The sequence below is a fragment of the Morus notabilis genome, unplaced genomic scaffold, assembly GCF_000414095.1.
Source record: "Morus notabilis unplaced genomic scaffold, ASM41409v2 Scaffold802, whole genome shotgun sequence".
NCBI lineage: Eukaryota > Viridiplantae > Streptophyta > Magnoliopsida > Rosales > Moraceae > Morus > Morus notabilis.
The window spans coordinates 232,950-259,268 of record NW_010358472.1 but is presented as its reverse complement, the minus strand read 5'-3'; the positions used below and the strand labels follow the sequence as shown (position 1 = coordinate 259,268).

Sequence of the window (26,319 nt, the reverse complement as noted above, 5' to 3'; positions counted from 1 at the left end):
CTCAACAGAAGTGGAGAGTAGGCACTACTAGGATGTGCATATGTAAAATAAAAATGATATTTATATTAATCTTATTACTCATAAAATAGTAGATTTTACCTATTAATTTAAGGAGACTTAAGCCTTGTTCATTTCACCGATTCGAGTTTTTAGTTTTAAATTTTTACAGTTAAAAGCTCTCAGAAAAATGTCACATCTAATTTTTTTTATTACAGTTAAAAACTCTTAAAAAATATTACATTTCAACTTAAATTAAAAATTTAAATTTATAAAGTGAACAAGAACTTATTTTTTGTGTGTAGGAGTGTTAAAATAAATAGGAGTGTTTTATGTAAAAGGGTTAACATCTTTACCGTATAGAGACATATATGTACTCTGTAAAGCGGAAAAAAAGAAAAAAAAAAAAAAAAACAAAGTTAGCTGAAAAGTTTGAGGGCGGTGGAGAGTGTCCCACCCTAGTAATTAAGGATTATTGCCATTTTGACTAAAGATTCGGTTAAATAAAAGCAAGGCATTTGTAAAGGCTGTGTACGGTTTTCAACATACTCATAGTGGCTTGTTGTATACTTGGCTACACATCAATGGTTGGCGGGGGTCGTTTGGCCTATTCCCTTGATTTGCAAAAGTTTTGGGACCCACCGAGCTTAATTATTCACGTTTGATTTACACATTCATAATTATTTTTAATTTATATATATTTTTTATAAAAAAAATATTATAAATTTAAATTATGGTACGAATCTTGATAAGTCAGATTAATGATGTAGAGAGCAGCCTATCCCAGGATTCATGGGAACTATGACAATGGTTAACCTTCCAATTTTGTGACTCTGCTAGTGACGTTGGCTGAATTAGTCTTCAGGTTAACAACATTGCTTTTAGCTCATGTCGTTTTCGCAGTTATAACCATACGTGAGAAAAAAAAAAAAAAAAAAATTTTTATTTATATATATTTTTTATAAAAAAAATATTATAAATTTAAATTATGGTACGAATCTTGATAAGTCAGATTAATGATGTAGAGAGCAGCCTATCCCAGGATTCATGGGAACTATGACAATGGTTAACCTTCCAATTTTGTGACTCTGCTAGTGACGTTGGCTGAATTAGTCTTCAGGTTAACAACATTGCTTTTAGCTCATGTCGTTTTCGCAGTTATAACCATACGTGAAAAAAAAAAAAAAAAAAAAAGAGTTTCACAATGTAACGCTGGAGTCTTGTTCGAGAATATTGAGAATTTCACAACAACATGTAGAATAAACTTGTCAAATTCTAATTAAATAATAATGCAACCACTGATCACTACCTATATTAATTTTGGATCACGTCATTTTGCATGTATAGCACATACATAAAGTACGCTAATTGTGATATGAATCTCTCTTCACATACAGTGGTGAAGTCAGTCTTTCACTTTAATGGGAGCGTATATTAAATTTTTTTAACAAATTGAGCATATAAGAGAATATATTTATTTTAGTGAAAACATATATTATTTTAATGTGAGTTTAAGTGTAAAATTTTAAAATTTTTAAAGATAATATTTTTTTTTTTAAAATTTGAGTGAGGCTGGCTGCCCCTGCTCATCTTAAGTGGCTCCACCACTGTCCACATACACACACATAGATATATATATATCGAAGTTAAGAAGTTTGATTTATTCTTGGTGGAATTGATCACTGCTTACCCTTAACTTAACCGTACTTTTAGCATGTTAGAATGTATAAAGTCCACAAAGCTTATTTATGATTACAGAGCATTGGAATTTAGAAGTTTAATGACTAATTTTGGAGACGGGTCACCAACAAGAAAATTTAATAATATTTTGAATATCACGACACCTTTCCATAACTAAAGTTCCGAAATTTCCCACTAATAAATAAAAAGTGACTCTCAAAAATCAGGTGGGTATTCTCTTCCAACATCATGGCCGACACAATTCACAAAGAAATTTCAAATAATAGGAAACATAATCGTCAAAGCCAAACACAAGATCGATTAGTATGTTTTCGTTGCTTTTACTATCTTTTGTATTTATGAATGGGGACCGATGGGAAGACGCCTTTACATCTCTTTACCGATCTTTTGCCTTCTTTAGCCAGACGTTGCTTTTTTTTCTCTTCAAATTCAGAACCAAATAGATTGAACAATGAGCAGCCATCTGTGCTTGTAAGAAAGAGCTGCTGTTTTTGAGTTATGAGGTGGGGCCTACGACAAGGAATATTGTCATTCCAAGGATCCAATATTGAGGAGTTTAGTTGAAAACTTGAATCCGTTATTAGCGTATTGAATCTTCCAAAGTCCCGACCACATTCCATGGTAATCATGTCTAGTTTGTTTTTGGCTGCCAACGAGGCACTTAATTATTTTCATACAAAAACAGTCATTGCTTTCGAATATCAGTCCCAAAGGTCAGAAGCTGTGAAGCTTCTAATACATGCATGAAATTTCAGGAGGTTTTTTTTTTTTTTTTTTTTTTTTCCACGACTTCCTCGCAAAATTTGATGCTGGTGCGTAGATTTTCATATCAGTGGGGAACACAACTATGCTATCAAATTTAAATCAGTAGTTCTTTAAGAGAAAAGAAAAAAGAAAGAAACAGGATAAGAATAATAGTCTAAACTCCAATCAAGTTATATCTCATTGCGGTCTGAAAGATGAGGGTTGTCACAAAAAATCTATATGACTTCCAAGATATCAGTTATTCAAAGAGTTGAGAAATTCAACCAATAGAAATTCTTTGGATCATTAGAACAAACTTTATGTGCTAAATGCTAGAGTATAATTGTTATTGGAGCATTTTAGAGTCCAGCTGACTTCCTAGATGACAGCAGAGATCCAAAGGGATGGAAAGGCGATTGAATCGAGCACTGGCCAATCCCATCATGCAGCCAAAAAACAATGGTTTAGTGGACGAGTTTTCTCAATACTGCTTCAGCTCGCTGTTCAAATTTTGGTAAGGCCCATTCATGCTGAATTATGTCAATGCTGTCCTTCTCAGCACTTAGATTCTGAAAAGAGAAAAAAGGCAAACACTCAGAGGAGCTGTAGTACTCTGGTTGCACATAATGGTTTAAATGATCTGATAGGATTATGTTAGTAATTAGTAATCAATATAATAGATGGTTAGTGATTTGTTATGTTTTTTAAGCTAGTTAGTAGTAGTATATAAGGAATAGAAAGAGACAAAAGGCGGGGGATGGATTAGAGTAAATTGGGAAAACCCTTGGGAGGGCTAGCAGACCTCTCGAACGTCTGCCAATCTATCTTGTAATCTCTTTCAATTACTTCATCAATATAATTTTGCTTTTTTGTTCAATTCCTCAATTCAAGTTCGGTTCTTATCATGATCGTGTTCCAGGACAAAGAGGGACATGAACATTCAAATTCACTTTCCATTTTCAAACCTATTCCTAGAAAGCACACTATGAACATAACAACCACCCGAGTTTGTCCAAAATAAACAAGATAACCCTACTAAAGCACAAGTTTATTCAAAAGAAAGAAAGACATCCTACGAGAAGTAGGTTGTTCCAATATGAGGTATATGCTGAGTAATGAAAAATTGAAAATAAAACTAAGAAAAAAGTAAATTGAAATCAATATCCTGTGCCCTTAGAGCCGGAGGATCTTATGGAAATTGCAAGGTACACGATCCAACTGAAAGAAATTCCCACAAGCACACTTCACTAGACAAGGGCATTAATATTATAATACAACCTGAACGCTAGCATAAATATAATGCAGCAAAAGCCTAGCAAAAACCTATTAGTATCACAATGCCAATCCAAGAAAAAGGACGTCCTTGATACTTGAACGTATATCAGAATTGTTTTGGTTCATGAAAACTGACAGAGTAGCCCCTAAGTAAACAATATATGAGAATGCTTCAAAGGAATCTGTAAGAAGTGAGCAATGATGCAAAGCAATAATTCTTTAACCTAAAGAGTACAATAGAAAACCACATATATTGGTACCTTTGTTGGATCAAAGCCAAATCCACCCATTTGCATCATACGTTGTGTGTCATCCACAGCTGTAATGAAAATTGACAGCGTAGGATGTTAGTCCATAAAATTCAGAGTTAATTGTTGTATCTGATTTCTGAAAAAAGAGATTCATCATGCAGATATAAGACAAAGAAACTTATCACTGATTTTGTAATTTGTACACTAACCATTTTCTTCTCCCAGAATGAGACTAAATAAACCTCTTAAACCGAATAGATTGAGGAAGTACCTGGTAGAAATGATTTTGAATGATTAGGACAGCTCAACATGGAATAAAACTCCAAAGGAGGAAAAAGTCGGAGAAAAGAATACTAAAAAAAATTATGCATAATAAAGATTAACTACCATGACCGACTACTGACATAGCTGACGTTAACAGTGCTCAAATCAATCCCATTCTGTAACATCGACCTGAACCTCTGAGTAAGTGGAAAGGGTATTTTGGCTGTGGAAAGCAATAGAACATTTAGCTAAACAGAAAGCAATAACAAGCATTTAAATACTTAACAAAAATGTGAAAAGGAACAAGTAAATGATGCTAGGGAAGATTTAAGTAAGATACCGTTGATAATAAATTATTAAATAAAATAAAGAAAGACCAGCATGGAAAGGGGAGGGGAAAGAAGGGAAAAAATTAAAAATCTCTAATGACAGGACAGCAATTGCTATTAATTATTATCATCATGTGAATGATTATAATGAATTGTCAAAGAATATAGAAAGCATGAAGTTGAATTTCTAGACAATCTAAAATTGAGATTCAAATATCTCTAAATAAAGAAGTTAATCAGTCAATGAAAAAACGCATTTTCAAGGTATAGTTCAAACCTGCCACAAATCCAGAGAAGAAAAAGTTGACCCAAGCAAAAGTAAGAGTCTGGGAAAGAATAAAAATGTATTAATATTATTAAGCATATATTGCAAGCAGAGTGAAATAAACCAAGAAATATGCAATACCTGGGGAATAATCATCGAAAGGTTTTTCTTCATCATATCCGTGGCCATGTTAGGATCAGAAAACATTTGCGCTGCTTGCGCATTCTGTGACTGACCTTTTGGAACATGTAGCAACCCATTCTCCTGCCATGTCGAAACATATTCCAGTCAATTACATTCACATTAAACATCCATATTACATAATACAAGATCCTTTCTCTTGAAAATTTCCAAGCAAACGCGAAACTACCTAATTTCAGAGTTTTAGTTTATACAAAACAGTAATACAGTAGAATCTTCTCACTGCCAAGAAAAGGCTTACATAAGCAGGGCCAAAATTTACTAATTTGTGATTTTTAATCAGCAGACAGCATATTGTCTGTTAACACGCCATTTGAAGGAGAATTTTTTCACAACCAATGCAAACAACTATTACTAATATCCGCATTACAGTTATTAATCAAAATTGATTACTTTTCCTATTTCTTCTTAAGTTAACGGGAAAAGTCTGAGCTCAAGCAAATTCAATCCAGAGAAAAAGTACAAAGACCTAATCTTTCAATGGTTGATAGCGTAATTTTCCTTCATCAAATGCATACAGTCATAGAATAATTAGATATTGAATTAGCAATCAAACCAAGAGCCACAAATCGCGAATCATAATACTGGAAAAACCAATAGATGATACCGAGAAACAACAGAAAACAGACGAACCTCATTGCTGAAGTAGAATCTACGAGAACGAAACGATTTAGGAGGTATGAAATTGGCGCCGGCACGCAAATTTCTAGCCCTAACGACGACTTGCCTGAAATTCGCCCAAAAAGAAAAATCAAATTCACAGAACAAGATCAGAATTATACATGAAACTATATACGTGTGTAGAGGTTAGGGTTTGTAGAGACCCTTCTTTGACGATTTTGGGATCGGGGACTTGGAAGGAGCGCATGAGCTTGGAGACGAAGTATCGTAGGACTCCGATGAGGACCATGACCACGGAGAGAGGGATCAATACCCAATCTCTGATGGGCGTGTCTAGCACCAGATCTTCCGCCATGGCCGGAAATTCACAAGTTTCAAGCTTTCTCAAGAGCTCACTGGTTTTGGATCTCCGTTATTGTTCTTTCTTTACTTTTTCGCTTTGACCCCTGTTTCTGTTTTGCCTAGAACTAGCGCGGTTACAATTTGGGTAATTACATTTGTGGCCTCTATTTTTGGGTTTTTATGATTTTGACGCCAACTTACTCTTCTTTTGTTTTTACACCAACTTCCTCTTCTAAGTTATTAAACAAAAATTTAAACAAAAAACATCGTACAGCATCATATTGTCGTTCACGTGAATAATTACATTGTCGTTTTCTCTAATTTCGAAAACTATAAATAGAAAGTGGATTTCCCACGGCCTCTCTAGTCATAATCTCCGCCTCTGTGCCTCCCTCAACCCTCTCAAGCCCTCAAATTCAAACCAGTTTACAAGCCAAAAAGCCCCGAGATATTTCTTATTGAATTGTTTTTGCCTGCTTTTTAGCTCACCAAACCAAAATCCTAATAATTATAATATCTGTTAATGTGTTAATCATTTTCTGTTTCTTTAATATTTACTGGTGTTTTGATAATTCCTTTTAATGAATCCACTCTTAAAAAAGTTGCAAGACTTGAGGAAATTGCGAATGATTTATGAATTTGTGTTTGTGTGCTCTGCTTTTGTATATTTGTATATTTTTCAGTTGTGAAAGGTTAAGAACAATGAAGCTTGACGTGAGCAATCTTGTACATTTAACCAAAGACGATTTTTAAGGTTCTTGCAGCTGTCGAGAGAGGAATGAACCAAAAAGGAATGACAAGGAAAAAGGTCAGTACTTTATGAAAACTTCAACAGCAGTTTTTTTATTTAGTTATGTCTATTTATACATATATATTATATAGTTTTTCTACGGTCTTTTGGAGAAACTGTCCCTCGAATATAACGTATAAAAATGTAAAACGTTATATAATGTGAGATATCAAGATATTTAATTATCTCTAATTATTACACCTTTTTAACATCCTTATTATAATAAATAACTAAATTAAAGTATAATAATAGTATAAGTTAGTCAAAATTCTTAGTGTTACGTCTTTCTAGTGTTCATGTTACGTTAAATAACTAAAATTTTACGTTTTCACTTTCATATGTTACATTGAGGAGAATGACCGTAGACAAAGCCTATATATATAGATAAATTTTTAGTTTTCCATTTGCTTGTCCTTTGGTTACTGATGAATCTCGCCTAATTCACATGGACTCCTTTCTTTCAGTTTGATTTTAGTACGTTCCAGCTGCTCTCAAGTATGCTTTCATTCTACCCTTCTTGTTGTTTCATATTGTTTTATACATTAATTTATTTGGTTTCTTCGTTTATCAAATCACAAATTTGAAAATTTATTATTTAAGTGGGGTTAGACATAATAAAATTAAAAATTTCAAAATAACCTGAAATGTGCTTCAAATTCCCCGTTTAAAATCTAAAATTTCGGGTGTGACAGGGTTGACATGAAGTCTTGAGGGATTTACTCAAACATAAGCTCGTGCACCGTGATTCTTCTCAATGTCAGCACTTGCTCTTTTCATTTAGTTCGTTGATTCGAGTTTTTAATTCGAGTTGAGATGTGACTTTATGTGAGAGCTTTTTACTGTAACAAAAAAGTTAGATGTGATTGTTCGTGAGAGCTTTTTACTGTAGAAAAAATTAAATTCTAAACTCGAATCAGCGAAATGAACGGGGCCCGTATTTGCCAAAGTCTTGCTTGTTTCTCGGTTTCACTTATTTTATTTTACTCGTTCATATCTATATTGGTCACATTTTTATCTTTATTTTCTCATCCGGTTCTCATACTTGCTATCCGTATTTTCAAGTTTAATTACTCTATTTTTCATTCTAGTACATTCCATTTTCAGGTACTTTGACCGTGATGTTGAATGCGTGTTAAGTTTTTCGGTCAGTGATTGTTTGTATTCTAGTATATGAACTTTATTACTTCTGTTAGTCATTTAGTATTGGAACTTTTTTGTTTTTTTGGCCTCCTATCTTTTATACTAACTAGAGTCGCTTCTTTTAACCTTCTTCGTCATTTAGTATTGGCAAATTCTTATTTCTCTTTCTCTCCCTCCATTTTTTTCCTTCTCAGGTTTGATTTGTCTTTTAAAGAACACTCGGTTGATCCTGATGGCGAAGAGGCTGATACAGATGAAAGTGGCAGAATTTGCTTTTCTTCAATAGTCAAAGATGCTGGTTTTCTAGACATGGAACTTGCTGCAACTATAACATGAACCTTTGGAGGGGTTGGGTTGTAGTTAAATAGTTTATTTGTTTTGATTCTCAACCCTGGTGGTTAATAAGCTAATCAGGAGGGCTTAGAAATTCTCACCAATTTGCGCGTTTCGGTCTATGGCTGCCCTTCTTCTTTTTTTTTTTTTTGGATGAAAAGTCTATAGGCTGGTCTGGCTTTGAACTAATTATGAAATAGATGGTTTTTTTATTAAGTTAGACATGAAACCATCTGGTGTTTTCTGAAGTACTAGCCTACTTGAAATATCTTTACTATAATATTCTTTCATAGCATCTCTTATACATTATTAGAGTTAATGGCCGTGTTTAGAATTGATCCCGTTTTTATTTTTCATGTTTTTCGAGAAAAAAAATGAAAATGTTTCCAAAACGGTATTTAGCGCAATAAATATAAAAAACGAAAATGAAAACGATTTTTTAGTTTAGTGTAAAATGAAAGAAATGAAAAACGACTTTTAGTCATTTTTTTTTTTTTCGTTTTCTCCTCTCTCGAGCAGAGAGAGAGAGAAAAAGAAAGACATTAATAGATTTTTTTTACACTGAAAACAATCTCTTAATAAAACTACCAAACGCATTTTTAAAAATGATTTCTGTCTGAGATTGAAAACGTTTTCATTTTGATTTTCATACAAAAAATAAAATCATTTTGGAACGAGTTCTAAACGCGCGCCCAATAGGTCTTCACCCAAGTGATGATCTGGTTGAGCAGAATTACAACAATGCGACTTCCTTGTGTTTGGTTCTCTATCTTCTCTTGAGGTTATGAGGCCGCAGTGCACTTCAGTCACATATTTTTACATCCGTGTTTTAGTTATTCATAACCTGAATGGGCAGATATTGTGTTCTATAAATAATTGTAAGAAAGAAAAAGGAATTAGCACGTGTGTTCTTCAATGTAATACTTAAATTTGCAGTTCATCGGAGAAGGTATAGAGAAGAATGCTAGCGGTAGTGATGAAGAGACTGAAGATGACTTATGCATATCTGGTCCAAATGAAGAAGACATCAAAGGTGTTGATTCTCTGCACTTGATAGATCAGGTAGAAATGTTATTCTTAGTCAAGAGGCTTATTTTATTCAAGAATATATCTGCATAAGAAAATGTTTCTAATTTGTATTAAATCGTTTTGCATGACAATATCTGATTGTCTTGGTTTGGAATTTAATTATTAAAAAATATATAACCCTGTTGTGTTTAGAGACAAATTTTTGCAACTAGGGAAACTCTACTGAGATATGTTGTTTGTCCTAACTCATGGCCGAGGTGATATATGTATGGTGGTATAGAATAAACCGATATATATATATACACCTGAAATGTTCGTGTTTTTGGGTAAACGTTTTTAAAAAAAAAAAAAAAAAATTACAGTGAAAATGAACTTTTGCCATGATTTAAGAGGCAGAAATTATATAGAGAACAAGCAAGCTATGTTACTTTTTTTTCCCCTTCTTTGTTTAACAGTTGAACTACAGAATTTCGCTTCAAGATACTCGTATTATATTCCCTTTAATGCCTTAGATATTGAATGTTACCATCTCTTACTTAATTTTTTTTTAATTTTTCTTTTAATATTTTATCAACAAGCTATTCTTTTCTGCTTGTTCTTTGCGGGAAAGTGTAGTCATGATCTTGTAGATGCTCCATTTGTAGTATAATTTATAGCCAAGTGGCACTGTAGAAACAACTTGATTTAGACTTTTCCTTTTGTTTGTGGCGAAATTGGTTTAAGTTGTGAAGCATTCTTTGGAAACTATTACTTGAACCCAAACATGATTTGAGCCGCCCATAGATGATTAGGGTGTTGAGGAGACACCACATGTAAAACTAGTTCAACTTGATCTAAAAGATTAATTTATTGGGTCTAAGGTCCTTCCATATATATAAATCACTTCACATCATCATCCATTTTCTATGTGGGACAGCATACCTATGTACTTTTCTCAACAATCTCCCCCTCATGTGTGTGTTCACTGAGCTCCCTCTCGGACCAAAGTTTTTAGTAACCGGTATACCCAAGCATCACACTCCAAACGGGAGCCAACTCAAGCATGGGAAAGAGAACCGAAACCATGCGAGTCCACCAAATGCTCCACCATTCGCATTTGCACCAGCACCAACTGCGGGAACAACAACTCTCCATAGGAGGCAACGTGAGAATTGCAACCAAGTGTGATCACTTGACTCATGCGAACCATCGGTTATGATTCCACTTATTGAGGAGACACCATATGTAAAATTTACCCAACACACTTCAAGAGTCCAACTTGACCCAAAAGGTTAACCAATTGGGTCTAAGGTCATTCCATGTATATAAATCACTTTACATCCTCATTCACGTTCCATGTGGGATAACACATATATGTACTTTTGTACATAAAGTTTTATAAAATTTGTGTTTTGCCCCTTCTATCCAAAAATTCTACATCTCTTTATTTGCCCCACCTCATAAGTTCACTCATGCCCTTGCCTCCCAACTAATTTTTCTAGATCGCCCCCTAATTCTGAAGGATCCAAATAAGCATTGATGGGGCATATGTGATATATCCAGCATCATTGAAAAAAGCGACACAAATAAATCTACATGAGAAACTGGAATGTAATATCATCGGCTTCATTTTTATTCTATAAAGGCAGTCACAGCATTTGATATCATATAAATGATATCCAAAGCCCTTAAAATGATCATTTTCTTTTTCAAGAGGATCAGTCTGTTAATTTACTAATCTATTCCAAAAGCTTAAGTTATTAGGAGATAGATAAATAGTACAATTATGGGGGTTTGAACTCAATACTTTCCGCTCTGATACTATATTAGTTCACCATTTTATCTTAAAAACTTAAGCTATTAAAATGTGGGTTAATAATAATTTTTATACTTTAACACAGCTACCGATGAAAATGATGAGAGGCAGGTTAAGAGCTTAAACAAGCAGAGGAAGTACGCGGTATCCGCAGCACGTCGAGGACAGAAGAGCATTGCCTCCAGAAATTCCTACAAAGACAAGGGACGTAGGTCGGACAATTCCAAAATCCAGAAACAATTGTGCGGCTTGTAGAAGAATCACACACTAGTTAGAGAGACGGAGATCATAATTCTATAATACGCCTCTAAATATAGGGCTTAGAGTTATGAGTTATCTTATTTCATGTTCTTTTATTATTTTAGTTGGGATTTATTTATGTTCATCTTATTATTAAGTTTTTATTCGGTTATAAATAGACGTGGTGATTTTTTTTTTCACCTTGGACCTTGATGACACTATCAATGGATGAACAGATTTTCAGTTGGGTTCCTCCTTTTTCCCTTCCAAAAACAAAAAGGAACCAAGGCCAACATGATAACTTACAACAATGAAACACAAAGGAGAGTTTTCATTATTAATGATACGCTTTTATCAGTCATTTTAAGAATCTACGTGCATTGTTTAGTACGCGCAATATATATATATATATATATATATATATATAAAATAAAAACGCTTGCTATGAAATTATGAATGCTTACCTTTTTTTTTTTTTCCCTGACTGCTTTGCTTCGTCAAAAGCAAACATAATAAGTTACAAAATGAACCAAGAAGAAAATTTTCATTGAAGAACGATACAAAGAAAAAAAAAATCTTGTAAGAATCAATGAGCATTTCCAGTGCAGAATACGACAGCATTATTTATCTAAAATTCACTTGGTATATTCAAAGCGAACCAAAAGCACGTATGAGCTAATTTAGCCGCTTTACTTTACCAAAAATCATCATGATAATTTACAGAGAAAAAAAAATATTTGTTAATTATAACATCCTTTTCTTTTTTTTTTTCTTTTTTTTTTTCAGGAATCTAATACGCCTCTGCAGAAAACGACAGCAATATTATAAAAAATTTTACGAAACAAACCAATAGCACCTATGAGCTATTTTAGTTTGGACATGATTGGGAAAAAAACATTATAAAAAAAAAGAAGGAAAAAAAGTGGGCATGATTTTTTGTAATATGCAAGAGACATGAATGACTATAATTTAGCAAAAAGTGTACCGTAAGTATTAATGTAAAGCAACCCTTTTGAATTATATTTAACAACGTAAAAGTACAGCTAACATAAACCGCTTTAATTTGTAATTTAAATACCTATTTAGTTCGTTAATTCGAGTTAAAATATATTTTTATGTGAAAATTTTTTATTATAGTAAAAAAAATTAAGAATAATTATTTTTTAAAATTTTTTACTATAATAAAATTTAAATTTTAAATTCAAATCGATAAAATAAACGGAATTTAAAGTATCATAAAAGGTTCAAATTTCTCTGTGTGTGTATATATATCATTGTTATACACTCACTTTTCAAAGTAAGACAGGTTTTGGAGAGCAGCCACAGCAAATAATGGCTATAATTATGAGTTGGGTTATGGTTATGATAAAGGTGTTGATGCTTTTTTTGGCACTTTTATCGGCGCAAGCAATAAGTCTGTTTCTCCTAATTCTCCCTCTCCTTCACTTCCTTTAACTTCATTTGGTAGTAAAGGACGAGTAATTTAGGGGTGTAATTCGGCCGAGTAGATTTGTATTGGCCCGAAAAATTGAGCTAAATTGTACACTACAGGTTAAAAAAATTTTAGGTCGCAACACTCTTTTAAATTTATAAACTCATAACTTTTTGAGTGATCTCAGATAGGTTCAGATTATTCGGGTTAGTCAATTTAGGTTGGACGTTGGGCCTCTGTCCAGAGATTGCTGAAGCAATTTTCTCAATTTTAGGCAAACATGTTACAATTCTACGGACCAAGATCAGAGTCTTAATCAAATTGAAAACAAAATTAGACTCGAAAAACAACAAAAACAAAGAAAAGGTTATTCTCATATTCTTACTAATGCCAGTTGTTCGACCTGATCTTCATTCTGGTTATGGTGAGGCACGAACAAGAATAGTTATGCAATGGAGAGCAGCCTAAGAAGCACCCAGATCCAATTCGGAAACTGCGTCCAAACCGGGCGCCGAAAATTGGCCCCCCGCCACCACATCTTTTTCGACGACTCTCTTCCCAGACGACGAGGCTAGCAGAGAGAGAGAGATCGAGAAGTGAGAGAGACTGAGAGAGAGTGAGAAGAAGAAAATGCGATGAAGGAAAGAAAAGAAGTGAGACTCAGAGACTTGAGAGTTGAGAGAGGTAGAGAGGCAGGGCGGCGCAGAGAGTTTTTCGAGTCTAATTTTGGAGCTGAGATAGGTGAGGTGTAGGGTTTTTTTTAACACTTAGTGTGTTTTTCGGCCGGGTAGAGTTACACGGAGTAAATGGAGTCTGGCCCGCGACCCTACCCGCCCATTGCGGGTTGGGCCAATTTTAAACTGAAAAAAAACCCCCTATATTTTCGGATAGGATAGGGTCGGGTAGGCCGAGTTAGTTGGATTCGTGGTGATTCCTTACACTCCTAGAGTAACCATGATTTCTAGCCGTTTCACTGTCACTAAGAGCAATTTTGGCCGCAAAACGAGTAACTTGCCTTACATTAGTCCTCCCCTAAGAAAAAGAGAGAATCGTAAAAGGGACAAAAACTAAAGAGCTTGATAAAAAGCATTCATATACACTAAAGAGTTTGAGAAAATCTTTTATCTAATGTTCGCTGCTTGATGAATATACAGATTTATATGTATATGTGTGGGCATTTTGGAGGCTTTTTTTTTTTTTTTCCAGCTATTTGAACATCTACAAGTTATATGATGGAGTGAAGTGTAGAATTATTATATATTATTAGGTTATAGTGTATTTTTATATACATTATAGGCCTCAGGTTACTTATCTCAATGTTGATTACGCTTACGTTACCATAGACCTGGTAACAAATAACATTTAATTTGTTATTATAACATTAATGATAATTTGTTATGTAAGATGATAATACAAGTTTTGGTAACTGAAACATGTACAGAATGACAATAATAACTTCATTAATAAGATTTGTTTGTGTGCTCAACGTGATTTACAAAAATTTATTTGTACTCGACATGATCCGGTGAAAATAAAAGAAAAAATTTATAACACGAGAACCGTTAATAAAAGTGCATGAATATTAATTTTCTACGTAATACTAATAACAACATAAGATTATGATATTACAGCCAAACTCAATATAACGACTTTAATTGTTTTATGGTAACTATTCCATAACAGTAAGTGAGAGGGACCCTATATATATAATATTCAAAACCGAGCTTATAGTTATGATCATGCACGGGCAAAATATTTTTATAAGAAACTTTAAAGGCAAATAATTGCACTATTATTTTCCAGGTGTTATATGGAGATCACTACGTACGGAGAGATAATTATAAATAATGTATGCTTTTGTGTATTGTCCGTATGGGGAAGAAATAAAATGGTTGCATAAAAATTAAACTCCCCTTGATAATTCAACACTAATTATAATATTCTTTACGTTTTCCTTAGTGTCTTTTCAACTTTAAAAGCCAAGAGGTTGCATTGAGAATTTTAGGATATGTCCCATTGGAAGAGTTTAGTGCTCTGTCGTGCAGTGATGGAGTCAACCTTTCACTTCAGTGAGGGCGTATATTAAATTTTTTTAAACAAATTATCTTAGTGAGGACATATAAGAAAATATATTTATTTTAGTGGAGACATATATTATTTCAGTGGGAACTTAAGTGTTAAATTTTAAAATTTTTAAAGGTAATATTTTTTTTCAAAAAAATTTAAGTGGGGATTGACTGCCCCCACTCATTTTCAAGTGGCTCCGCCACTGATGTTGAGTACTTGAATCACCTCTTTTGTATTATTTTCTCTCTGTTAGTATATTGTAACTTAATATTGAGGATATCTTCACCTATTTTGAGTTAGAAATGATAGAACTATTGGTGTCATTTTCCTCCATTAAATAATAAGTGTGCAGGTAAGATTCCGATTTCTTGATCGTGGTAACAGTTTCACCTTCGCGACAGAATTACTCGTATTATTCTTAATGAGGTGATATTTTAGAAGGCTTGTGTACTGTTAGTAATTACTCTTATTACTACGCCTTCTAAACCACCAAATTAATGACCAATTATATGTGTAGGTGTGGTTTTAATGGTTATTCTAATATTTATTTATTAACAGGTATTTTTTTCGACTCTGACTCTCCCACTCCAGTTGTTGCTTTTCTTTCTGTTACTTCGAAAGTAGCTGCTTCAGCTTCAGCCACTCGAATTTTCGATATTCCTTTTTATTTCTCATCAAACGAATGGCATCTTCTTCTGGAAATCCTAGCTATTCTTAGCATGATATTGGGGAATCTCATTGCTATTACTCAAACAAGCATGAAACGTATGCTTGCATTAATGTTGTGCCCTTTAATTTCGGCCCAACCAAAAGTTGTGTTATGCCCTTTTTCCATATATACTTTGCCAAACCTGAATTTTTCTAATTGTGAACTTTATATGGAATTTTTTAAAGCATTTTGATTATACCACAAATTTAAGCTTTTGAATATGTTTTTTTTTTTTCAAACATAAATTGCTAAATATGTCAGTAATCAATGGTATTATTATATAAGTTTAGAATTTTGTAGATTGTAGACCTACATTGAATAGTTGACCAAAAAAATTAATGATAATTAATGAAATTAGATTTTATATCACGTGACGTCAAATTTTTATATTTGGAGGTGACCATCGATAGAAACGTAATACTTAAAAACTCGTCTATATATGTATATATGTGTGTGTTGATGAATGGTAAATGGTAAATCTTATTACAGATTTTTTATTTGGTTATTTTTGAAATAATTTACTCCACGCTTTGTTGGAGTATTGATCCTCGCATGCTATATTAATCATATTATTAGCAGAGTTTGTTTCTTCTATTGTTTACAATACTTCTAGGTATGAATGAGCAAGTGCTCTACAAAGTACATGCATGTTTCCATGGTATAAGCCCTTGATGATTGTTGAAAATACTCAACAGGATTAGGAGTTAATGCTCGTAGAAAAATGATCCAACGAATATTACATGAGAGAAGTTCCTAACCCACTTCATTTGACTGCTGATATGGGGTTTAGAAATGGAAAGGTTACGTAAAATCTTTTAATGTTGGTTTTGTTTTTGTTTTTCACGTTTCTTGAGAAAGAAGAAATGAAAACGGGAGAGAAACGACGTTTGATACAATTAAAGACAAAAAACGGAAATAAAAACGATTTTTTGATTTAGTGTAAAATGAGAGAGAAATGAAAAATGACTTTTAGTCGTTTTTCATTTTTTGTTTCCGTTTTCTCTTCTCTCGAGCACAGAAAAAGAGAGAGAGACATTAATGAATTTTTTTTATACTGAAAATAATCTCTTGATAAAACTACTAAATGTATTTTCAAAAATGATTTCTGTCTGAGATTGAAAACATTTTCATTTCTATTTTCATATAAAAAATAAAATCATTTTAGAACGAGTTTCAAACGTACATATTTTTCTCTCTCTAGAAAGCTTACAATATTGTTTGGTGGTATTTATTTTAATTTTTTTAATTAATTCTTTTAATTTTTAAATTGGTGCAAATTGCTTTAGATTATAAACCCCAAACCAAACGAAGCCTTGTGGCTTCAAAGCGAATAACATGTATTAGCTAATTTAGCCAGTTTATTTGCCAAAAACCTAGTCCATTTCTTTCTTTTTTTCAGGAATATATGTGACTAATGTCCACCTCTAGTGCAGAAAACGACAATTATTTATAAAATGATTTTACAAAAACAGGCCAATAGCAGCGATGAGCTAGTTTAATTTGCACCCAAAAAAAAAAAAAGTGTGGGCACGATCTTTTGTAATATTCAAGAGACGAATAACTGTATAATTCGGAGAAAGGGCAACTTACATAAACTACTTTAATTCGATAGAAGGTTATACAACAATTATATATATATATATATATATCTGCAATTGCTGTATATTCATTTTTCAAAGTAAGCAGAAAGTGGCCAGTACTAGCTATAATGGGTTGGGTCATGGTATTATAAAGGGGTTGATATTTTTTCTTGCACTATATATTAGCGGTGCAATCAATAAATCTTGTTTCCCTTTCTCTCTCTCCTTCACTTCCTTCATCTTCATTTGATGGAAAAAAACGAAGAACCATTATTTCTAGACGTGTCAATAAGAATAATGGCAATTTTGGCCGTAAAACTTGTAATAACTGGCCTTAGTAGTCCTCCCCCAAGAAAGAGAAGGAATCGTAAAAAGGACAAACCATCAATCCATCATCATAGTACTCCTCCAAATATACTTCGAGCATATCCCTCCCAATTTTAAATATATAATCTTTTGAACGATTCGTGAATGTTTGGTTCATGAATTCAGAATCATGATTCAAAATTATTCTCAATTTATGTTTATTTTTTATGAAAGAAAATACTGTAACAAACTACGAACTATAATTTAAATTACGACATGAATACACTAATCAAACACACCGTACCGTGTTTCAACTCCCGTTAAACAAAAAAAGTGTTTCAACTAATAAAAATAGTCAAGTTATTATTACAGGGACTGCTTTGGAGTTTTTGCATTTTGCTTGTTTTCTTTTTTCTTTCTGTTTTTCTCATGGATCCTTATTGGATTATGTTATAATATTATAAAACTAGTTTATTAATATAATCATCATATAATTAATTACAATATTATAACTATATTTATCATGTTCTTGTAGTTATCTATAACAATACATATTACATTATATCATCATATGATATTATATTATTGTAAATATATTATGAATATAAGTATATCATATATCACGTAATTATGACATATGATATTATATGTTAATATATAATTAATTACAATTATAATTTACTACTATATTATATTATTAAATATACCAATATTAATATATAGCATTATAATATATAATTACAATGTAATATATAACATTTTATAATATACATTATATTGTAATTTTTGATGTAATTATAAATTATAATTATAATCTGGTATAAATTATAATTACTTCTCTCGCAGTCTCTAGTTAAAAAAAGGAACCGCCTTAACTATTCGACAGTACGGGTTAAGATTTTATGTTATTTGGATGACTTCTTGAGAATTCGACTTGTTTAGTTTTTTTTTTTTTTTTTCAACGGAATGTTTAGATTTTTTTTTTTTTTTTTATGAAACAAGCCACAAGACTTGCAATTTTATTATAAAAGAAAAAAAAAAAAAAGAAACGTACGTACATAAGAAAAGAAACACAGCAAAAAAACAACAAAATCAATCCCTAAACTTATATATAGTAAAACCAAAAACATCTAAATCAACCACCGTAAAAACAAAATTTAAAGCATTATGTCACCAAATATAATAACCAGAAAACTATATCAAAATTAGCTAAATAATCAGCAACGGAATGTTTTGATTTGGTTAGATGCATGTATACTTTTTTTTTTGGCTCGTAAAAAACGAATAATTAATTGAATGACTTGTACATGCACCATTTGAGAAAAGCTTTTATTTATTGTGCGCTCCTTAATTGACATACCGATGGAATTTATATGTACACGTGTGGGTGTATCTATATATATATATATATACATACATATTCTACAAAGAGTTTATTAAGAATCGGCCATTACGAAATTGAATCGCATTTGCTCTTTCTTTTTAGATTAATTACAACTTTTGTTAAATGTGTGAATCAAATTAAACGTTAAGGTTACGTAACATCTTTTATTTTTAATGTTTATTTATATTAAACTATTTCAGTATAAGAGCCAGAAGCATGATAAAACTCTACCAAAATAAAGCCCCTTGGCACACAAATTTATCCCCTTGCATGCATTATAAATTAGGACGAAATTTACAAATTCTCCTCGACCTTTTCATTCTATAACAATATGGTACTCCCTAAATTTTAATTTGCACCATTTGCTATTTCTTTCAAAATTTTAGCAACGTTTCTCTTCCGTTGATATTTTTGACATAACTGCTACAATTATTGCTAAACCCTTCCCAGATAATGAATATAAAGATTGTAACCTTGCACAAGCATAGATGATATTTTTAAATTTTAAGTTAAAAGAAAAGAACTCTGCTCGAAGTTTGATTTTATAAAAGTTTGCGTTTGGAGGAGTACTGTGATGGTTTAAGGCTTATTTTTTTGAGTGAAAAACTAAAAAAAAAATACAACTCGAGTTATAACTTTATTCGAGTTTATGTTCTTTTAAGTTTAAACTCGAGTTTAAACTCGAGTTCAAACTCGAGTTTAGGACTAAAACTCGAGTTCAAGTTTCCCCTTCAATTCGAGTTCAGAAACTCGAACTCAAATTAATGAACAATATTTTTTCTATTCTTAAAAATGCTATAACTTTTTCGTTTTAATTCTGATTGAAATGATTTTTTTTTCTATGCGTTGACAACGAAAAGACGAATAAAACCCGATCCATATACCCTATTAAACTAAGTTTTTATTAAAATACTATCTAAATACAAATTCAAGTTTTGACTCACTCAAAAAGATTCTTATCTCAAACCATAACTCAAATGTACACAACCAAACACAAACTCAAGTTACAAGTTCAACTCAAGTTATAACTCAAATTCAATTCAAGAATTATACTCAAGTTAAACTCTAAAAGAACAAGCCCTTAGTTTTTGACGAACTTCTATTCATCTCCATAGGGTAAAATCCCACTATTTACATAAGGTGGATCCCATTAGGTGGATAGGTGGGATTCAATCTAGTGTGACCCACTTTTTTGTAAGTGGTGGAGATCTATCCTCACAAAAATATTGAATATCATTTTTCTAGTTTTCCTTTTACGATCCTTCTCTTTCTCAAGTGAGGACTGTATAACATGGGTGTTGTAGTTTTTAATCTTATTTCGTAAGGTCACAATCATTATATATGCTCCTATTTGTTAATTTTTATAAAGTTTTTGTTGTTGTATTGTTGATCACCACGGTGAACATTATCATAAAGTTGTAGTATTTATGATTATAACCATATTTACATATAGTGCAATATAAGGAGTTTATCTGGTGAATCTCGATATTTGTAGAAGATCATAGCCTTTAGCTCGAAATGAGAAGTGATTTAAGTGACAAAAATGGGCAGGTTACAATTTTAGGGATTGCTTTGGAGTTTTGCTTAGGGTTTTTTTTCTTTTTTTTTTTCCTCATGGCCTTGGATCCTTGTAATATTTGTTAGTTGCTTGCTTAAACTTTTCTTCTTATTATTCTAAAGAAATCTGGACACATGGTTGGGTTCTTACTTCTCGTGTATCACTGAGTCATTCGTAGTGGTGGTTATTTCTTTTATTTAGTTAGTTGAATATAATTCCTCTTTCAAAAAAAAAAAAAAAAAAACCCCGGTTTATTTACCAAAAGCCAACAAAATAACTTTAAGAAAAGAATTGCAACCTTATGATAACAACACAAGATTAAAATTTGAAAAAGTTAACAACATTTATGTGCAATAGACACAAGTGATCATTAGTTATCATAAATATAACAGATTTATGATAAAGGTGACATATCATGAGAATCACTTTGAAGGACAAAAATGTTGCAACAAAATATCATAAAATTATGCATCTTGAAAAACTATCGTGTGAATAAAAAATAATAAGAAAAAACTAATTGCCCTAGTTTTTTTTTTTTTTTTTCCCAGGGGAACAAGAGGGTGACTCCCTAATCCTAACTTTTACCATAAGAGTGATGGAGGCGTTCTCTTCATTACGCCTGAAAACATCAAGTTTTTTTTTTTTTTTTTTTTTTTTTTCCTCGATTCGTCGCTGTTTCAAGGTTCAATTTGCAAATGGCCCTAGTGTATACATAATTTATATGCACACCCCACATACAAATCGTTTGCTGCTAGTTTTATTTTATGTACAAGTATCTATATACAAATCCTTTGCTACTATTAAGATGGTTTGTGTGTGTGTGTGTGAGAAGAAAGAGGAATAGAAATAGATAGGTTCAAGCATAATTCTGCAACTTTTTTAAGTCTTTCTTTTCTTCCTCCAGTTCGGAATTTGGTGCTTTCCTTTTGCTCAGCCTACATTTTCTGTCATCCTCTTCGTTTAGTTAATGAATGCCTTTTCATCCCAAAGCAAAAATGAAAAAAAAAAAAAGTAGTTCTCCAGATGCAGTCACAGCCCAACTTTACACAAAACCAAAAGTACTTCTGTAATATAAAACAAAATTGCTCTCAGATCAGTCATTGGCAACCAAGACATCCATAGAAGAGCCGTTCTCCAATTTCTTGATGTGCAATCTATTATGCGGAGGAAGGTCTTTGGACGACACATCAGCATCAACGATAATCGAATCTTCCTCCTTGAAATCACCTCTCAAGATTCCCATTGCAATTTCATTCTCAACGAGCTGCTGTATAACTCGTTTAACTGGTCTTGCTCCGAAATTCGGGTCGAATCCCAGTGTTCCCAAAAGTTCAACAGCTTCTTTTGTGTAATGAAGCTCAATTTTCCTCTGACTCAGCCTCTCCTTCAACCGGTTCATCTGGGTCACAAAACAAAAGATGTTACCATGTTTCTTACTAGATATATACAAAAAACAAGACGCGCTATTCGTAAGATGAAGTCGAAAGAATCACCTGTATCTCCACAATTTTGCTGATTTCTTTGGAGTCCAAAGGCTGGAAGACAATGTATTCGTCGACTCGGTTCATGAATTCAGGGCGAAAAGTTTGTCTAGCCAACTCAACAACTTGCCTTTTCATCACTTCATAAACTGCTTCTTTACTGTCCTGGGTGTTGCGAAGGGTTTCGAGTATCAAGTGAGAACCGATGTTGGATGTCATTATTACAACACAATTTGTGAAGCTCACGGTCCGTCCCTGAGAATCAGTTATTCTTCCATCATCCAACAGTTGCAACAAAATGTTGAAGACATCATGGTGCGCTTTTTCTATTTCGTCAAAAAGTACAACAGCATAAGGTCTTCGGCGAACCACTTCTGTCAGCTGCCCACCTTCTTCATAACCAACATAACCCGGAGGCGCCCCAACCAAGCGCGAAACTGCGTGCTTCTCCATGTACTCGCTCATATCAATTCTGACAAGAGCATTTTCTGTGTTGAAAAGGTAACTAGCTAAGGCCTTTGCAAGCTCTGTTTTTCCAACACCAGTAGGACCCATGAACATGAAACTGGCTATTGGTCTGTTAGGGTCAGACAATCCCGCCCTTGAACGTCGAATTGCATCAGCAACTGATTTCACTGCCATATCTTGACCAACCACCCTCTTGTGGAGAACCTCTTCAAGCATGACTAGCTTCTCTCTCTCAGATTGTCGGAGATTCGACAGCGGTATACCAGTCCATTTGCTTACAATTTCGGCTATATCAAGATCAGTAACTTCTTCCCGAAGCAAGGACTTACCAGACTTTCGGAATTCAGCAAGGTTCTTTTCAGCCTCTTCTAACTGGCGTTGAAGAGAAATTAAAGTTCCATATTTGAGCTCTGCAGCACGATTTAGGTCATATTCGCGCTCAGCAGCTTCCATCTCCAGGTTAACTCTATCAATCTGCAAAATGAAAATAAGCACTCCTAAATTAGGAGATGATATCTTAGGGCAATTCAAAGACAAACTTTTACAACCAAGCTAAATAGTACACAGTACCTCCTCTTTAATTGATCTTATTCGATTCATGAGAACCTTCTCACGCTCCCATTGTTCATTTAACTCTTTCTGTTTTTGTTTAAGCAATTCTAGATCATGTTCCAGCTTGCTTAACCTTTCTTTGGATGCTTTATCAGTGTCATTCTTCAGGGATAGCTTCTCCATCTCCAACTTTAACACGCTTCTGTCTATCTCATCCAACTCGGTAGGCTTAGAAGTAATTTCCATTTTCAGCTTAGCAGCAGCCTCATCAACAAGATCAATGGCTGAAAGAAAACATTGATGTTACGACATTGAAAACAGCATCGAGACATAGCCAGGTACAGCTGAGTGTAAAATAGAAAATGGTATCACAATCAAATACCCAATACGTGGAAAGAACTTTCAACCTTTCTATCATTGAATAACTAAGTTCTTATATACCTTTGTCAGGCAAAAATCGTTCAGTGATATATCGGTCTGCAAGCACTGCTGCTGAAACAAGTGCACTATCTGATATTTTAACACCATGATGCAGCTCATAGCGCTCGCGCAACCCACGAAGAATGGATATTGTGTCTTCAACTGATGGTTGGTCACAAAATACCTGTTGAAATCTACGCTCAAGAGCAGGATCCTTCTCAATGTATTTCCTATACTCATTCAAAGTTGTTGCTCCTATACATCGAAGTTCCCCTCGTCCAAGCATTGGTTTTAACAGGTTCCCAGCATCCATTGCACCACCAGTTGCCCCTAGAAAGTAATTATCAACAACATTATCATATGCACATGTTGCTTGTACTAAATTTAATCCAATGCTGGTCCGAGAACACCAATAGAAATGTCATATGAAATTCAAACCATAAAACCTTATTGTGTCATCAATAATTCACCCAAGAGTATGCCTTCCTAAATACGTTTCTTCCCTCTTCAACAATACTATCAAATGATCAGATCGCAAGCTCTTACTCGATAATACAGATAAATGATTAGATCACAAGCTCTTACTAACACATGAAATCTACGACTGTTTATCTCTAAACCCAAAGTGGAATAATATAAATTTATACATTGCACTAGATAATTCAAAATGGAAATAAGCACAACGTATGACAAATTAATTGTTCAACATATCCGTGTATGATATACTGATTTCACCACTAGGACAACGTGATCGTACGAAGCACTGAGCATGAAGAGGGGGAAAAAAGGGAAAAAAATAAATAAATAAAAGAAAGAGGCTAGACTCCCCACAACAGGATTAAAACTTCTTTACAGAGAAAGAACACACACCTGCACCAACAACTGTATGAATCTCATCAATAAATAGTATGAATTGTCCGTTGGAAGAGGTGACTTCCTTAAGAACAGCTTTCAACCTTTCCTCAAAATCTCCTCGAAACTTGGCACCAGCAACTAATGAACCCATGTCTAGAGAGATCAACTGCATGATATAATATAAAATACAGTTTCTTAAATACAAATGTGAACATATCTTAATATTTGAGCTACATTAAAGACGGATACACTAAATGGAAAATCATCCCTAAACCAAACCAAGTCTTAAGCAAAACCTCGTTATTCTGAAACAACTGGAAGAATGACAAACTATACTAACCATACACACTAATCCGGGACCGTCAAATAACCAACAGAACAGGGAAAAAATAAAGAAAAGAAACAAAACAGAAAAAACCCAAACTTTTAATCCTAAAATAATGGAATAACTGCGTTATATAAGTGTTAAGACCTTTCGATTCAGCAATGGTTCAGGAACATCTCCACGCACAATCCGTTGAGCTAATCTGAAAAAAATAAACAAAGGATGTTCCTATATGAATTGAAGACATATATGTATGTGTGTGTGTGTGTGTGTAATTACCGCATTTATACGTATATTATAGATAGAATAGACAGTATACCCTTCAGCAATTGCAGTTTTTCCCACACCAGGCTCCCCAATAATAACAGGATTATTTTTCGTTCTCCTAGACAAAATTTGGATGCACCTCCGTATTTCATCATCTCGACCAATAACAGGATCAAGTTTTCCACGCCGAGCAAGCTCAGTCAAATCAACCCCATATTTTTCCAATGCCTGATATTTTCCTTCAGGGTCTAAATATACGGAAAAAAAATAAAAAATTGGTAACAAATAAAACTAAAAGTTCTAACGAATTTCCTAGCAATTTTCGTGAAAACAAGACCTCAAAACTCTCTTACACAAAAGCGTACGAGAGGCAGTTCATACTTTGATCAGTGACCCGTTGACTCCCGCGAACCTCACGAATTGCATCCTTCAAATCCTTCTCGCTAAGCTGAAGGTTCTTGAACAACTGTTGACCGAATCTCTTATCCGACTGAAGCGCCAACAAAAGATGCTCAACCGACACAAAATCGTCTCCCATTTCTTTCTTATTCTTCCTCGCATTGTCCAAAACGGAACTCAAATGTGTCCCCATTATAGGGCCACTAGTGTCTCCTATTACCTGCAAAAACCAGACAATTAATCATCCGTCCCACAAAATCCACAAGAAATTGTCGATCAAAGCACATACCTTTGGTTGTTTCGATATGAAATCATCAGTTGCCTGGAGAACCGAGGTGTTATCAACCCCGGCCTTTGCGAAAGTCCTTCTCGCCAATCCATCCTTTTGCTCCAGAAGAGCTTTCATCAGGTGCTCGGATTCAACCACCTGTTGTCTGCTCGCTCGCGCGGCGTCGACGGCACCGACGATGCCTTCCCACGCCATCTCAGTGAACTCATTTTGACTTATCTGAAACAAATACACGAACAAGCGAAAATTTCATAAATTCATGCATTTCATTTTATACGCAAACTTAAAATCAATGATTCACGTATTTTCTTTCGAAACCTGAGAAGAGCTGGTCGCGGAATAGTACAGCGGAGAGGAAGAGTGAAACTTGCGAGCGAAGACGTTCGACGAAGGCTTCGCCGAAACGACATCGTTTTGGTCGGCGATTATGTCGGAAATCTGAGCTCGAGAAATGGAGGTGACGGACCTGGCCGAGGCGGAACCAGAACCAGCGGCGACTGCTCGGGCGCGAGAGGCTACGGGAGGGGCACAGGTTGTGGAGGTTTTGGAGGCGTTAATGGCGGCTAGAGCGGACTTGGCGAGCCTCGAAGCTTTCCTTGTCGCCATTTGAGCAACTAGCAAAACAGCAATTAGGGATTTTCCTGCGTTTTTTGGTGGTTTCAGAGAGATAGAGATATATGGAGAAGGTGGTATGGAAGCTTGGGGAAGGGGCCAATGGAAGGGTGTAGAATAGTTATGCAGTGTCTAGTGTCTGCTAATACTTAGAAAAAATAAACTAAAATGAAAAGGAAAAAAATAAACTAAAAATGAAATAACAGGAAATCAGAAATGTGATGGAAATTTCTAGAAACACTAGGAACTGTGTGTGCATTAGTGTTGAAATCCTTTGTTCTTGTTTGAAATAACTTTC

General features: G+C 33.8%; 2 protein-coding genes across 2 annotated transcripts; both read right to left on the bottom strand.

Annotated features, from left to right (window-relative positions):
* Nucleotides 1-2,664: 2,664 nt before the first annotated feature.
* On the bottom strand, nucleotides 2,665-6,112 carry LOC21396819 (ER membrane protein complex subunit 3). Its single transcript, XM_010092688.2, has 8 exons — nucleotides 5,852-6,112; nucleotides 5,661-5,754; nucleotides 4,968-5,090; nucleotides 4,839-4,887; nucleotides 4,356-4,455; nucleotides 4,178-4,239; nucleotides 3,978-4,036; nucleotides 2,665-3,011 (listed from the first exon to the last, which is right to left on the bottom strand). The coding sequence occupies exons 1-8, from the start codon at nucleotides 6,001-6,003 to the stop codon at nucleotides 2,907-2,909; spliced, it is 744 nt and encodes a 247-aa protein (XP_010090990.1). The 5' UTR covers nucleotides 6,004-6,112; the 3' UTR covers nucleotides 2,665-2,906.
* A 14,917-nt stretch (nucleotides 6,113-21,029) lies between these two features.
* LOC21396817 (chaperone protein ClpB4, mitochondrial) lies at nucleotides 21,030-26,116 on the bottom strand. The gene is made up of 10 exons (XM_010092686.2): nucleotides 25,728-26,116; nucleotides 25,410-25,628; nucleotides 25,103-25,340; nucleotides 24,774-24,969; nucleotides 24,602-24,656; nucleotides 24,145-24,295; nucleotides 23,296-23,604; nucleotides 22,873-23,138; nucleotides 21,847-22,776; nucleotides 21,030-21,752 (listed from the first exon to the last, which is right to left on the bottom strand). The coding sequence occupies exons 1-10, from the start codon at nucleotides 26,013-26,015 to the stop codon at nucleotides 21,447-21,449; spliced, it is 2,958 nt and encodes a 985-aa protein (XP_010090988.1). The 5' UTR covers nucleotides 26,016-26,116; the 3' UTR covers nucleotides 21,030-21,446.
* Nucleotides 26,117-26,319: the final 203 nt, after the last annotated feature.

Bases quoted from the DNA above. Each gene is read 5' to 3' on its own strand.
- LOC21396817 (XM_010092686.2), bottom strand. From the start codon at position 26,015: ATGGCGACAAGGAAAGCTTCGAGGCTCGCCAAGTCCGCTCTAGCCGCC. The intron at 24,970-25,102 runs GTATGAACTGCC...CCGTATATTTAG, and splicing joins TCAACGGGTCACTGATCAAA to ACCCTGAAGGAAAATATCAG. The intron at 22,777-22,872 runs GTACTGTGTACT...TTCATTTTGCAG, and splicing joins TAAGATCAATTAAAGAGGAG to ATTGATAGAGTTAACCTGGA.
- LOC21396819 (XM_010092688.2), bottom strand. From the start codon at position 6,003: ATGGCGGAAGATCTGGTGCTAGACACGCCCATCAGAGATTGGGTATTG. The intron at 4,888-4,967 runs GTATTGCATATT...ATTCTTTCCCAG, and splicing joins TTTCGATGATTATTCCCCAG to ACTCTTACTTTTGCTTGGGT. The intron at 4,240-4,355 runs GTAGTTAATCTT...CATTTCTACCAG, and splicing joins TATGTCAGTAGTCGGTCATG to GTACTTCCTCAATCTATTCG.